General features: G+C 38.1%; 1 protein-coding gene across 9 annotated transcripts in view; it reads left to right on the top strand.

Annotated features, from left to right (window-relative positions):
• The window catches only part of inpp4b (inositol polyphosphate-4-phosphatase type II B), a 217,891-nt gene that overhangs the window by 167,246 nt on the left and 34,804 nt on the right, over positions 1-15,841 (top strand). For all 9 annotated transcript variants that reach the window (XR_003462985.1, XM_019256050.2, XM_027282883.1 and 6 more), the window contains 2 exons: positions 6,199-6,329; positions 13,372-13,476. Coding sequence is in view for 8 of the 9 variants with exons in the window: in XM_019256050.2 (XP_019111595.1) it covers positions 6,199-6,329; positions 13,372-13,476 (236 nt within the window). In the remaining variant the exon portion in view is untranslated. The remainder of the gene's footprint in view (positions 1-6,198; positions 6,330-13,371; positions 13,477-15,841) is intronic.

Genomic DNA, 15,841 nt, shown 5'->3' with positions numbered 1-15,841 from the left:
TAAATGATTATTTTAAAGTTCCGCCTATATTTGGAGAGGAGTGAATTATTCAGATCTGTTTAACACTTCAAAGGATGCCCTATGCCTATGTATCCAGAAAAACACTGTCTCTTTCAAACACACTCTCATACACACCTTCTCCCTGTCCTCTCACGAAGCATTGTAAAACGGCACCCGAAGCACCCTGCCACTAGTGCTGAATCAGACACAAAAATCTTAAAGTTCTTAAATACTTGGTAAGTTTTGGCAACCCCTGTGTTCACTTGTAGTAAGAGCAAGATAAGGTTAATGCTGCAGGTTCCTGAATTCAAACACTTTTCTTAAGCAGCTACTTTGCAGCTAGAAATACAACAGGAGAGCAGCTGATGGATGCATCAAACAAACTCATGTTTTAATCAAGAACTCAGTGAATAATTGGCCTTTTTCCATCTACCCATTAGCAGCTATAGTCTGACATAAATGCTGCACACACAGAGCACACGTCCGGTCACAGTAAAGTTGCTTACAACGCTGAGGGGCCTGCAACTCTTGCAGCTTACTGTACTCCTTCTTGTGTCATTACTCCCTCCAATATTTAAAATGATCGTATTCCTGTCATGGATTATAAATTTTAGTTTTGAACACATCGAAAACTGCATCTGAACACTATGGAAAGCAAAAACTGTAACTGCAATTAAAGTCCAGTTCAGTTAATACTGTGTGAGAATGAGGACGGGTTAAAACAAGGTCAGAAGGAGGTGATGTTTCACTAGTCTTTCAGTGTGCACCCGTAATTAGATCAAAGAGTCCCTTCCCTCAGGCTAGACCAGTGTTTGTCAAGGCAGATCATTACTCAACTAGCCTGTTGTCCCTGGCAACCCCTTCTCATACATAACACACAAAGCGTCCATACATGCACACACTCACATGCACAGCTTAGGATTTCTTTATGCTCCCTTCAGTACACTGACTGGGTACAAAAAGATGCAATCAGTGATTTTGATAAACTTGGTGGTGGAGAGTTTGATTTGTAATCACTGTGTGTACCTGTAGCTTCAAGGGCACATTCACATGAAATGACGTACACACAACAGCAATCAGACCCTCCGCCACACACATACACACACACAGAAACAATCACACACAGCCATTATTGACCGATTGACTAGACAAGCTTTATCAGTTTACCTGTCAAACAGAGGCACTGGTATCCGTTCACATTCGCAGGCCGTGGTTCCTGCATGTCCTCTCTCAGTATCTCTAACCCAACTTTCTGTTTAAATAGAAGATGATCCGCTTTGCAAACTGATGATTCAAATCACAACTAAATTTAGAAACACAATAATGTAATATTTAATAAACACCTTATCTGTACAATACAGCTCATGAGCGCAGAGCAGGCTCCAAACCATGACTACCATATATAATGTTTGTTTATTAACAAGCATGTGTGCCGTATCTGCAGCTTGGTCGCTTAAGCACCTCTCCTATAATCCTCTTTAAATGTTGTCTTTCTCCTCGGCGCCTCTCCATTTCTGTCAGCCAGCCTCACACTGGTGCTAGCTCAATGTTTTTAATGATTCAGTTAGTGCTGTAAAGTTGTGAGTGCAGCAGCGGATGGTGGGTGGCTTAGTTTGCTTCACCACTCTGATAATCTTGGATGTTTCTTCCTTTTGTTTGTTCTCTTTGATGTCTACAGTCATGTTCTAATCTGACTCTGCGAACACAGAGGTGGCTGATTTTTCTTCGTTCCTCCAGTGACGATGCTTCGACTCCATTTGTGTGTGTGTGTGTGTGCGTTTCTAAAGATAATTTATGCATGTGCAGTAAAGTGTCAGTGTGTGGGTGTTGATTAAACCCCATTCATTAGGAGCTGTCTGGTTTCTCATTAATGGAGAAAAAAAACATGCCCCTCTTCTTTTCCTCTTAATAAACAAGTACTGTGATTGTGTATCAAGATCATATAGCTGACATTTTGACATCTGGCTTCGCCGTTCCAAATTGTCCTGTACAATAAAGATCACAATTAATGACTGTGCTTATTGAATGGAGCCGTTTTCCTCTTTTTTGTTTGTTTGTGCAGAAGGAGATGTATGTGCTTTGAAAGAAGGGTTTGCTTTTCAGTCCTCACGCTGTTTTTATTGACCCCACACACAAAGCTCTCTGTGATTAAAATGAACAAGCACTATAACACGCCATGAAACAAAGGTGCCCGCCTGACAGGTCTTTGCTCTTTAGGAAATATATTCTGTTATCCCAGCCATCTGCCCAAGTCAATTTTAACAGCTTTTGTCCATTGTTTCATTTTCTATGTCATTATATCAAATATTATTATGCTACAGCTTTTTTCTTTTATTCTTCTAGCAATTACATCCCCATCTCCCTTTCGCTCTTCTCTTCTTCCTTCTCTCTCTTGCTTGGAAAGTGTAATCGGCAACATAATCTCCAGCATTCTTTCGAATACCCACAGTTATTTGGTTACTTTTCTGAGAACATCTTTTTAGCCCCAAGAATACGTAACAAGACTCAGCTCGCACATTGTCAACACTTAGCTCTGTCATGTATTTCTCCCATTCCTTCGAATTGATACGTATATGTGTATATACAACCATCAGAACAGAAAAGAACAACACAACATACCAAATACAGGTTTATTGCATCAGTAACATACTGACTATACATAATATAATCATCAACATAATAACCATATAATCATACATACCATACCAATAATACCAATACCATTAATAATAACAGAAATAATCATGCAGAATAACAGAGGACAGGGGAAAGTTTTCTAAACTCTACTTTATGCATAAACTTTAAACGTTTCATGTCTGCCATTAGATGTGACGCTAAAAGACCTGATCGACCCTTTTATACATGCATGTAGTTCATTAACCTACCCTAATCCTTTTACACCTTTACTCTTTTCAGACAATAGCACTTTGATTAAGGAGGTGATACAATGTCTCTCTATAGCACCCTCCCACTGCCTTATCACCCTCTTTTAGCAAGCAGATATGTTTTCTCGATCATTTTATCCATTATCTATTATTTACGCCGGTATCATTCATCCTGACCTCCACTCCAGACTTCCCGACACAAAATAACAGATCTCTCAGGAGACAATGGTGCATTTTGACACCGAGATACACAAATAGCAGTGGCTGAAAGGTATACTCACAGGATATAGATTATTGTGAATGGTTGCAATCTCTTAAAGAGCATTGTAACAATCTAGTACCATGTAACATTTCCTATATATAAACCAGAAGAATTAGAGGACATCGCCCCTTGATTGGTTACAATTGCCCATTTATGATATTAGGGGCCACTTCAACTGAAGTGGTTATGCTGGAAACAATATTTTTGATTGAAACCAGTGGAAAACATGGGGTGGCCCTACTCAGACCTCACTAGCAGAGAAATCTACCTCATGCTGTTGTCCCAATATCATTATCTTGTTCACCCTTAGGCTCCCATTAGCATGCATCAATGAAAGAGCAGTGATTATTTTCATGTTTTTTTTTTCTTACTTTTAAGAACTGATGTTAGATTTTTTTTAAGAAAAAATAGCTTTTAGCTTATTTACAGAGAGAGGATCATCTCATCTCTGGGAATATTGCACACATTTTGGAATTTTTTGAATTGAATAAACATGTATATTTATCATTGGTCTCTGTTAAAATCCCTTCATAATGAGGAATGGTTTCAAGTGCGATTTACTGGCCAAAAGTAAAAATAACACTTCCTTCAAATAAATTAAAATGACACGCATGCCTGTGCTGCTGCCCACAGTCTTGTAAGTTTCCCTGGTTTCATGGTGAGGAAACCTGTCTATCTTCTTATGCCATAAGCATAACTTACTTACAACCACCTGCAGAGCGTGTCGGCAGTGTCGCCCTGCATGTGGTGCTTTTGCCTTGTGGTCGTTTTCAGCTGCGATTTTGTTCAGAACTAGAAAGAGGCATGAAATGTCACATATGTGATCTACCATTTCTTTGCAGCCAGTCCAGTTGTTTTTAGCCTGCTAGAGGAACTACATCTTCTCATGTCATTTGCAAATGTTGGCTGTATGTATATGTAATGAGCTGATGGCATAGTACAATGAGGGGAGTCAGTTCAACCAAATTATAATAAACAGAATCATGTTTTCTCAGTTTGCTCTAGTGGTATCAGAACAGGCAGGTTTTTGTTGCAGATTTACATTGCTAAGCCTCCCAAAGATAATATGCCTCCTCTGCAATACATTTACATATATTTCTTTGTGACTGTTACCCAAATGATTTTTGAAACCGGGGGGTATTGTTGGAGACAAACCTGATATACATACTGTATAGCAATTCATTCAGCCAACTCATGTTAAAATAGGTTGTTATATAACTTTAGAATATGTATCATATCAGTGTTTGGCGGTTAGACTGGCTCGGATGCCAACAATAAAGCATCAAGCTTAACACAGCAGGGAGTCAGGAAAGACAATAATAACTTCTCCCTTTAGGAGAAGATGGACAAAGGAGCTACAGTACAGGTGGATGCTGGGGTGGAGGTTGGACTTTTGGTATGCCAACTACACTGGTGGTGACAGCAGTAGTAGCAACAACAGCACAGCACACTTCTTAGGCGAACAGTATGGTAGTGGGCATGCAGCAAAAAGTGAGAAGAGCATTGATGGCTGAACTGCACATTGTGTTTGATATATGATAGACTGAGAAGACGATGCCTTGTGAGTGCAACGGTGGGCTGGAGTTGAGCTGTCTGTACCGACTTGCAGGCTTCGCTTCATTAAGCTTAGATTGGCCAATGCATCAGTCTAGCAATGTGCCATTGTGTTTCCAGTGTTAAAAAATACATTAAATATATTTCACAGCAACATCCAGAAACAATCTCCTTGGCACTCAGACTCCGGTGTAAAGAGTTATTGTAACTACTTCGTCATAAAGAAATAATGGACAACATGGTTATACACCGCTAGATGATATGTCTGTTTTTGGATATTTGTTTGGTTTTTTTGCAGAATTTGGCTGAATCCACCCTTTTGATAATAATAATTTGATCATACGTATGACCCTCACTCATTCTGTGCCTCTAATTTTGATCTCATTGTACATGCGTAGTTCAAAGTAATCTAAAAATAATGTGCTTACTTGGAGGTAACTAGAAAGTGGTCTAGAGAGGATTTTCATGCTTTGTTGTTGTAGTAGTTGAACTACAATTTAAAATAACAATAATTATAATAACCCTTACATTATACATTCAAACAATCATGCCTTGTCTCAACAATAATTGAACAAACAAGGATTTTTACATGCCGGCTTTCATTTGAGGACATACAGTACCCTAGTAGTAGGTCTATACAAAATGTATGAGGTGTAATCACTGAAAATTGGGGCTAGTTATCATGAAAGCAATGCATATGACCATGTATTTGTCATTGTGAATGCTATATTGAACCTCCTTCAACCTCTAATTTCTAGAAGATCACTGCAATTTACTTTTCAATGGGTGCTGGAAGGCTGGTTTCTGAATGATATCTGTCCATCTGATGTCGCCTTTCACATGCAAATGACGGCCCGATGATGAGGCTGTGTTTCCTAGTCGGAATTCAACCCTCACCGACATAAGCACAAACACACACTTGTGCACGACCATTATTATTTAAGAAAGAGCACAGATGATCTTGGCCTTAGGCTGCAGGCATAACCAGATAAAAGAGAGGCAACCGATCGCCCCAGTGGCATCAGTAAAAACTATTTTATAAGTAATGGTAGAACAATGGTAGGAGCAGGGGGGAATTTGATAGAGCAGAGTGGATAAGTGGGCACCAGCTACTAGCCTGAGGTTTAGAAATGTGTTTATCTGGCTGCGCACAAGGTGCTTTGGGTTGTTACTGTGTATAAATGTGTGTCTGGTTCATGTGCAGACTTTTGTTTGTGTTTTACTACCACTGTTAATCATTTTTTAAACACTAACTAGAAAAATTGTTTAGACATAGTTATAAATTAATTTGGGAAAGCCAACAGTAGATGCAGCATAACAGTAATACTCAATAATTCTCCCTTAAGTTACGTTGTTTTGTCTGATTTTAATTTCTTAAACACAGTCTGACGCTAAGCAGAAACCACAGGCAGGCAAAGATTTGTGGACTTCATTGATGATCTGTTTAATATCCATTAAAACTACGAAAGGTCCTCATGGATCTGTGTTTATCTGTAGGGTGCAGGACCTGAGGGACCTGGGCGATCTGTCTCCTCACTGGGACAACTTGAGAAAAGAGGTGATGAACCGATATGGAGCAATCATCAGCTCCTACCAGGAGACTTTGGCTGAACTGGACAAGATTACAGGTACGACCATGCTACTCAGGATAACACACACTTGGTTATGAAATAGATCGATGTTTGGAGTGTCCTTAATTTCATAGTTTTTGGTCAAATGTGATTGTCAATGTTTTGTGGTCCAGTATATGAAAATCCTTTCTTCTCTCCTCTGATCATGGTTTGTCCTTGGGTGTTCAGAAAAACCTTTTGTTAATCTTTCCAAAATTCTGGGTGATTTGTGTCAATGGGAAGCTTAGTGAGAGATTGTGTCATTTATCTACTTGCGTGTTTCCATAGCAACACAGGTTTCATCAGAGGCAAGTGAAGTGCGGTATGCCCATGTGCTGCTCATATGTGTTTTGTTAAAGTAAACATTTGTAGTGTTCATAAAAACTGATACAAATGTGCAAATAAAAACATGAGTCTTGCATTGAACACTGAATATTTGCATCTCATTTGCAAATATTCAGTGTTCTACTTCCTATGCAAATATTTTTTTTCCCCCACACTTGTAATTGCGCACAAATGTTTTACATAATAACATGAATCCACTCAGCTCTAATGTGAACACAGAAAGTAATTAGTCTGTTTCTCGTGTGCCTCTTACTTTAAACAAGGAATTGTGTGATTGAGGAAATGCCACTGATGATGGAGTGCTTAACATGTATAGAATTGTGTAGGCACAATTTGTTTGTTGTGTTTAGTTTTATTGCTCAAAAGCAGGATGTGGATAGATGTGCAGTATACTGTTCTTTATTTACACTAGGCTTTGTCCTTGTACATGCACAAGCTCTAAAACTCATTTTATTGTACAAAACAACAGATGTTGGTTTATGTCATTTATATAGCATTTTAAATTCAAACAGGTTTTTGCTTCACAGAGACAGACACACGTAGACATGTTACAACTCTGCATAAGGGGTTTTGTAATATTGTAGCTGATTAATTTTCCTTTGCCCTCAACTTAAATCATTAAATTATCATTAATGAAAATCTTAACAGGAACAACAAAACAAAACAAAAATGATTGATCACCCTGACTTGTTTCTTTCCCATTCTATAATCTCTTCATATGCATATTTTAAATTGCTGCAAACATACAAACAATATGGCTACTGATTAGTTTTTACTCCGATTTACTCCCATCCACATAATGAGATATTTGTCTCTGCTGAGTTTTGCTTTTGTCAAGCTGATAAGAGTTGATGGTGGCTAAGCCTCTGCAGTGCCTGAGCTCTAAAGTAAGAGAGTTAAGAGTGAGGTGAATGGATAATGTAGTCTTGGTCATTATGGTTCCTGACAAGTTCCTTGTGTGGCTCAGATGCTGCAATACACGGAGGAGCCCCTGCCCAACTCACCTCTCTAATCCAGCCCTGCATTAACTTAACAGGGTGATAGACATTGCTAAACAAGCTGGGTGGGCAAGCTGCTGCAGATTAATTATTGATAAGTAATATCATTAAAGTAAAGGTGGAGAGTAGAGACAAAAAGGTGTGAGAGTGTGGAGGTGGTTTGAGTGTGAAGGCCAGTAGGTGAGCAAAGACAGGAGAGACAAGGAGAAGATAATTAGACAAATGAAACATACAGTGACAAATAAAAGCTTTGAGTGACGTAACTCACGTGTTCACGCAAACAAATACTTCTATGGCATGTATCAACATGTTGTTAGTTATCATGTAAAAACTAAATGTAGTCAGTACATCTTTTATTTTATGGCTTTAAATGACTGAATACAGAATAGATGGTAGGATGCCAATTATAAAATGCTCCCATAGTTCAGAGTAAGTATTTTCTCCATTTTTTGTTTTATTTTCAAATAATTGGCTTTGTAGGATTTATGTGGCTCTGAGGATTGTTGTCCTGAAATAGGATTATTTATGCATTTATACTCATCAGAAGCTGACTCTAATATGCGTATAATTTAAGGTCAACCCTGAGTCAGAGGGATTTTCATGCACAAAAGAAGAATCAGTGATCTGTGCACATTTTATGGGTTTTTCTTATTTTTCTGTTTACTAAGAAAAAAATAAAATCAGAAGCAGAAACTGCAGGTAGCTGAACAGGAAGAGGAAGAGGAGAAAAAGTCCACTGGGAGATTAAGGCAGAGTCCCCATGTTCGGATTCAGGAACGTCACTGATTCCATTTTATCCATTTTTAATGATGAGCTGACCTCAGCAAACACTACAAATGTTCTAATAACTGTATTCCATTCATAAATTAATCATCCCTACTTTCATTGTTTACCAGCCAGCGAATTAAAGGCACAGGCGTAGTCCTTTTACTTTGGCGTTTGTTGGACCTCCAATACTGCCGGGACTTCCGTCACCCAAAACTGTCAGTAACTCTTACACATGTAAGAGATAACTACAGCTTAAGGCTCATAGCTATGTATTGTAGATTAAGACTCATATATTACTTTCTGTCTTTAATGTCTGAATGAGAACAGAAGTCTCTGCAGTCCGTTGCCTCTAGGTCTAGATGTTCAGCTCTGGCACGCACAGATATTTTGCAGGTTATACTGCAGTTAAAATTGAATGTAGTAACAGTAAAGAAAAACTCTTGAAAATAAGTAAATTGGATAATATTATTGGATAATACTGTCAGGCATGACTCACTCGTCTAACATGCAGCTCTCACAGCCTGTGTCCAATCATCCTCTGTCTACGACATATCTAACTGTTGATTGATTAAAAAAGCCTGCTGTGCTTTGAGCACCACAGGACCATGGAGTTGAAACCCCTTAACATGTTTAAACAGACCTACACTGATCTGACAGACCTCATCTACAAACCACTGTTTTTTTTCCGGTGCTGCTTGCTGAAGTTCTTCTTTACAGTTTATCCTCAGGCACCCAGGCAGAATTTTCTAAAAGCATAGGATATTGGTTGCTCATCTTCTGAAGGGTTCAAGCTAGACTACAGAAAAGTGTCTAAGAGCAAGGAAATGACAGAGAAAATTAAAAGAAGAGATAGTGGGCAGATGTTGGTCACTACTGCTGGCATCCAGCCCTTCTGTCACATAGCCAGCCCACCTGGGCAAACAGATGGGTTGGTGATATGACTAATTCATCTAACCTACAACGGTTGCTATCTCGATTAGCCTGGTCCCCAGAGCTCCACAGTCAACACTGAGCCCACTGAGCAGGCATGACAGCCGAGCCATTGACTCCACTGGAAACGGCTCCTCCTAGCACAGAAATGTGTTGATGTACAAAGAGTTTGATTATGTCTGGGTGAAGAAATTTGCACAAACAGTGTAAAGTTCAAATGTTTTTATCAACCACATTAGCAGTGCAGTGTTATGGAGGCCAATGTTGGTTGGATTTTCTAATTTTGTCCAGACATTCATGGTCCCCAAACAATGAAGGTGTATGACTTTTACTCTTAGCTCCACTATGACTTTGACGTTTTTGAGGTTTTGATTATTTAATGGACTGCTGTAAAATTGGCTACACATATTTAAAGTGCCTAGAGGACAACTGCTATTAAATTTGGTTCAGTTTGTGCAAAGCTTTGGCTCACGGTGAGACATGAGCAAAGTCTCAGCTGTGCTTTGTTTTTAGATGCAATCACTGCAGCAAATGTTCAATGCTCAACTAAGATGGTGAGCCTGGTAAATAATATACTAAACATCAGCACTGCCATTGCAAGCCTGTTAGCATGTTGAAAATAGGGCCAGTAGCATGCCTGTAGACCAAGGATACTGTGCATGCTTTGCCTGAGGGCCACTTTTGCAAAATGACAGGAGGCCAGAGGGGCAAACACTGCACTGAAGCTAGCATATTTTGACTTGTGAAGATGGTTGATATTGACAAAAATGCCAAGCAGTTGTCATTTGGTTCAGGATTGGTTTTCATAGTCACTGAGCTTTGCCAAAAAGCAAAACAAGTCGCACCAGCCTGTTCAGGTGTAAGTGCACACTTGGCAGCCAAAGGGCTTTTATTGAACATTTACTAATTGGCATGAATAAACAAAAAAATCCCATTGTGAATCAGTTTATTTTTAGTGCGACTATGATTAGAAAAGGGCCATTTGGCACCCTAACAGATCATGGGCCTTATGTTGAGGTATCACTGCTTAGTTTTGTTGAGCAAATGATCACCATGCCTTAAGGGACCTCTCACAGCGTGCATGTTTTGACTAGTGGCCATCAGATGTGCTCATAGCACCAAAGTAAACTTACTACTTAATGAATTATTGAATATATTAAAGTTTCTCTGCTCCCTAAGTGCATTTAAGGACAGATTTACCCCAGTTTGCAGACACAATCTGTGTATATCCGTCTGGTTTACTAAGGCAGCAGCTCATTAGGCAATCAGTACGTGGACTACACCTGGTACTGAACCTACCAGATGCACAGATTGTATATTCAGTGGTTAGAAATGGCATCTGTTTACATTTGCACTTTGATAAGTAGCATCAAATCTGTTATGAAGAAGAAGACATGATTGATTTTCAGCTCTTGAAAATAATAAGCCACATCACTGTCAAATGTGTTATCCATTTCTGAGGTAACACATTTAAGCGTGAGTGGGTCAGCAGTTTCAGCCTCATATACAGTAATGGAGGTGTAGTGGATTTGTTTTCATGTTTGGCCAACCTGCCAAATGGTGTTAAAAATCTTTGACAGATCAGAACAGGATTTCTCAGCTGGGTTCTACGTGAAAATAAACCTTTGTTACCGCTCAGGCTTTGATGGGTGCACACTGGTCTGTTGCCTCAACAGGAATTAATGAAGAGGATGGAGAAGAGCGTGTATTAGTCAGTTTAGCTCTCCTCAACACGAAGCATTTGGCATATGTGAAATAGAAAAATGGAAAATGGAGATGTTTACTTTGTCTTTTTTGTTGTTATCCTGAAATGAACATACATTATGAGCAACGGTACAAGAAATGCACTCTGCTGTTATCATACTTTACCACATTAAATATGTTAAGTAACTCAATCGGTGACATATCAACAATTTATTATAATATTGCCAGTCATAATATTTCAGTGAGTATGTAATATAATATAATATAATATAATGAACCAAAAGGTTATCTGCACAATTAGTCATGCATAAATAATAAATATCTCTTCATATTCATTGATATTAATGGATAATGGTAGTAGTACTAGTAATAAAGAATATATTGCTTTTCTGCTCAAATGCTTATAATTGCTATAATTGATATAATTCTTCTCTCCCATGAAGGTTTTTATTCTTTCTCGGTAGGTCTTTCCTGGGGGGAAAGATCACTTCCTCTGCTTGAAAGGAATGTTATTATGTATTTTCCCACATCAGCAAAAGCATATAAGCAATAAAAAGAGAAAAGCTGGGTGGATGTTATGATAAGCCAGACGACAGAAGAACATTGCCAACAAAAGATTTTAACTTTATCAGCAGACAATTCAAGGAAAAGACGTCACACCAGTGGTAACAATTGTGTGTCTCGGATGAGCTCTATGATCACAGCACAGCACAGTGTTATATTGAAATAAATCATTATTAAAGCACCACAAAATGCAAGCGTCTTTATTAGTTAGTAAAACATGTCTAATGATTATTAAATAGTTGACTTCTAATCAAAATGAATAGATACAACTCCTCAGACATGTATTTGCATACTTACACACATTAATTTATATTTTTGGTTGTTACAGCACAATTGTGATTCATGAAATCCGTCAAATATGTTCAATATACACACATAAATCATCAATAAACACATATGAATGTTCTATATGACAATATAAGCTGTAGCATGCAAGCATGTAGAAACATGTAGCTTGCACTAGAGCAGTTTTTAACTGTAACTCAAGCTTAATTCGTCAGATATGCAATTCAAAGTCATATGTCTCAAAGGAGGATTTAATTAAAAGTTTTGATGCCAAACTAGATTCTGAAGCTTTGTGAATTTTCATTCCTGTTTGGTCTTCTGTACCTGTTCTGAATAGCTTCATTTTTTTAGTGACTTACCTCTGCCGGCAAATATCACAACACTTCTAAATTGCCTCTGTTGCATGATTGTTCTTGAAAGCTTAGCCTCATCTCAAAGAGGCTCATCAACCCAATTTACATATTTGAGATTTGTGCAGTCATCATGTAATGTCAGATTGTGATTTTGAGCTTAACTGTAAGCCACAAACAAAGAGTATCTTTTTGGCAGAAATTTTTAATTGGACGTTTTGAGCAAAGTAGCGGCTGCAAAGGGCATCAAATCCTGTGCTTAAAGGATTACACTGCACATTAGAGGATGTCATAAGCAGTTGATTGAAAAAGAAATGAGATGCTTGTTGGTCTCTAATTGATACATTCTCTATCTGATATACATAGATGTGTGTTAAATGATTATGCATGGGCATTTAAAAGGTTTGGAGGTTAGAATTTTAATCATAACCTAATGCCAAACAAAGTATAATTTGAATCTTATTGATTTAAATTGTTTTTGTCATCAGACATTTTACATTACAATGGTGTAACTTTGGTTGTGTTGAACTTTGTTTAGGCTTCTCTGAAAGCATATTTATTATGCTTACATTTATCTGAGACAAATGAAAGGCGTCATTAGATTTTCTATATTCTTCACCACCTTTTTACTTTGAATATTCTGGTAATTAAATTGTGAAAACCTCCACAAGCTTACAATGTATAATTGAATCTTGGCAGCAGCTACTTCTGCAACCTCTAATTTTAATGGATTTTAATTTGGTACTATGTATTCCCTTTTGTCTTTCTCAATTGTTTATTAAATAGATCTTGAGTCATTCAATTGCACAAGGCTTTTTCCTTTACATTGGAAAGTCAAAGAGAACATTTGAACATCAATCCGATTTATTGTTTAATGTTTTCTAATCTGTTTCCGTGTACCCCTCATCATAAGCACATAAAGTAACAAAGAGCAAACTCTATAAAGCAGTCATGCTGTAAAGATCAAAGTATAGCTGTAGCAGACTGCAAAGCTTCTCCATAACACAGAGGCTTTCATAAGGATGTTTTTATTCATAAAAACTACACAAACTCAATTATGTTTTATGACAATATGACATATACTTGTTGTTTCTGTTTTTTGTTTTTTTTTTTCAGGTCGTTCATTTAAGCCAAGCTGCTGCAAAGCCCAGAAATCTCTGGAGTTCATCCCAATAAACTTGCACACCCAGAGGATGAGGGTGACATGCCCCAGAAAAACAGGTATGACACGACTTCCTTAGACTTGTGTTAGACCTATTATTGCTCCTAATACTTGGTGAAAGATTGGGAAAGGGTTGTTTCCAGCAGTTTTTAGAAATATTTTATTTTGAGTGTTTTTGGCCACCTGGTGAATGCAAGTCCAATATTGATGGAAATATCTTAATCTTTTACTGCTAAATGTTCCACTATGTTCACCTGTTGTGTGTGTGTTAGGTGGTGTAGAGTGTTTTTTTTAGCCTTTTCACTGAAAACAGCTGCCAAAAACAATGCTATGGGAGCAGTGAGAGTGAACCAAAACAAGCTGTGGACTGGACAACTTAACAATAAGCTGACACTCACTATAAAACACGCTGGCACATTGTTTCCCAGTCATTTCTTACATTGTTATTATATAAAAAAATCACTTAGAACCAAGGTTCTACAAATCTGCTCAAAAGTAACTTGGTTAAAAAAAAAAGAAGATGTTTGACCTGAAAAATCTGAACAGAAAAAGCTGGTATTTGGTGGAAAGCTGATTTTATATGACACACATTTCCATAAGCTCCTCTGGTTGTCACCTACTGTTGTCTCTCTATGCCTGACTTCTCCATCTGTCAGAGATACTCAGAGGGCTCAGACAGGGTGGTTCTAGGTCATCACCCAGGCTGAAAGGTGAAAATTAACTTGGCCTGAGAAAGATAGACAAAACACTAATTAAGCCCTTTGCGTTTCTTCAAAGAGAAAGACTAGGCTGTCTCCTTCACCGCTGCTCTCTAGCTGGCAGAGCCTGTTATTGCCCTGGAACTGTCTCAGTGTATTAAGGCGACTAACTGCAGCCTCACTATCTGTGAGTGGGCTCCATTTCAACTATACACTCTGTGATTGATGGGAAGTTGAAGAGAGACAAACCTTGACATAAACTGTGGTACTTTCAGTGAAGACATCAGTGATGTGAAATCAAGTCATCATACAACCCCACAAATGCCTTGTACTGTGGAGGCAGAAAAGGGTGAAAATCAAGATAAAATGGGCCTGAGAGGAGTTTGTCAATTGATTGATAGACACTGTGATAATTATCCTCTGTGCGCCCCATTCACACCTTGACTCGGTTCCAGACAGTGGAGCTTTAGCTGATGTGTGTGTACACTCCACTACTTATACCACAGTAGACTTCCCATCGGCTTCATGATGTTAATTAAGAAATCTGGGTAATTTAAATTAATGGTGCATGGTGTTTAAAGGCAGCGCTGTGGCAGAAAGACATTAAGAGCAAATATCTTACTGATATTTTTCAAATTATGCCATATTAGACTATGAACACACCATAAGCTCTGCCTATGTTCCCTGTCTGTATCGAAACCATCATTTATCCAATAAAGGCTTAAAAACACACAGATGAAATGCACTTATATTCTTGAGTTCAACCTGAATTTGAGGCATCCACATGTTTTTTGATGTGCAGCTCTGTCGCAACATGAGCAGAAGTTCTGTGGTGATTATTCACCTTGATCCTATCCCCTCTGTGCAGACACCATGACCAACAAGCAAGAGTCTCGATTGCAGTAAAAAGGACATAAGTCCCTCACTGATCTCTTACTTGCTAATACTGCTTATTGAGTTTTGAGCTTCTTTTGAGAAAACACACTTCTATAATTGATGAAAGGCTTAATAACAAACACATTTCTGTATGATGCAATACAGATCAACAGCACCACAAACTACAGCCTCCAAAATGGCACGTATAGTGAAATCAATACCTCTCTGAAACAACAAAAACTGAACATTATAACCTTCATGAAGGACAGACTTATTGCAGGACTGTTATTATTAGGTTGCATTAGTTTTATTCAGGCGCATTTAATAAACTGGCACAGGGAGTATATTTTCAATATCAAACATTACTGTAAATTTGCTGACTTTGTGTAAAATCTGGATTGTGCAGCTTAACACAACGTCGGTGGTCGTCTGATGTGAATGGTTCAGCAACACAGAAATCAGCTAAGAAGAGGGTTGTAATAAAACGGCCATTCAGCCTGAATATCACGTTAGCTTCTTCTATAATTTACTGTAGTAACAAACCTTGTCTGATAGTGAATTACTATTGCATTACACATTTTGTTCTATTTCAAAAGGAAAACACATTGAATAAATGATTGCAATCAGTCACACTGGAACCTAGTCCTTAATGGTGCTGAGTCTCCGATTCCAACTGTAGTCAATTGCTCCATTTGATTTTCTGAAATGATGCATTTCATTGAGCTTGACAATGCAATCCACTCAACAACGCTAAACCATTCATTTTCATTTTGTCTATTTATCATCCAGCAAGAAGAGGAAATTGGGGGGAAAAAAACACTTTGAGAGCTCAAAACTGTACTCGTTTCTT

This window comes from Larimichthys crocea, chromosome X (genome assembly GCF_000972845.2).
Source record: "Larimichthys crocea isolate SSNF chromosome X, L_crocea_2.0, whole genome shotgun sequence".
In the NCBI taxonomy this organism is placed as follows: domain Eukaryota; kingdom Metazoa; phylum Chordata; class Actinopteri; family Sciaenidae; genus Larimichthys; species Larimichthys crocea.
This window is presented reverse-complemented; position numbering and strand designations above follow the sequence as displayed.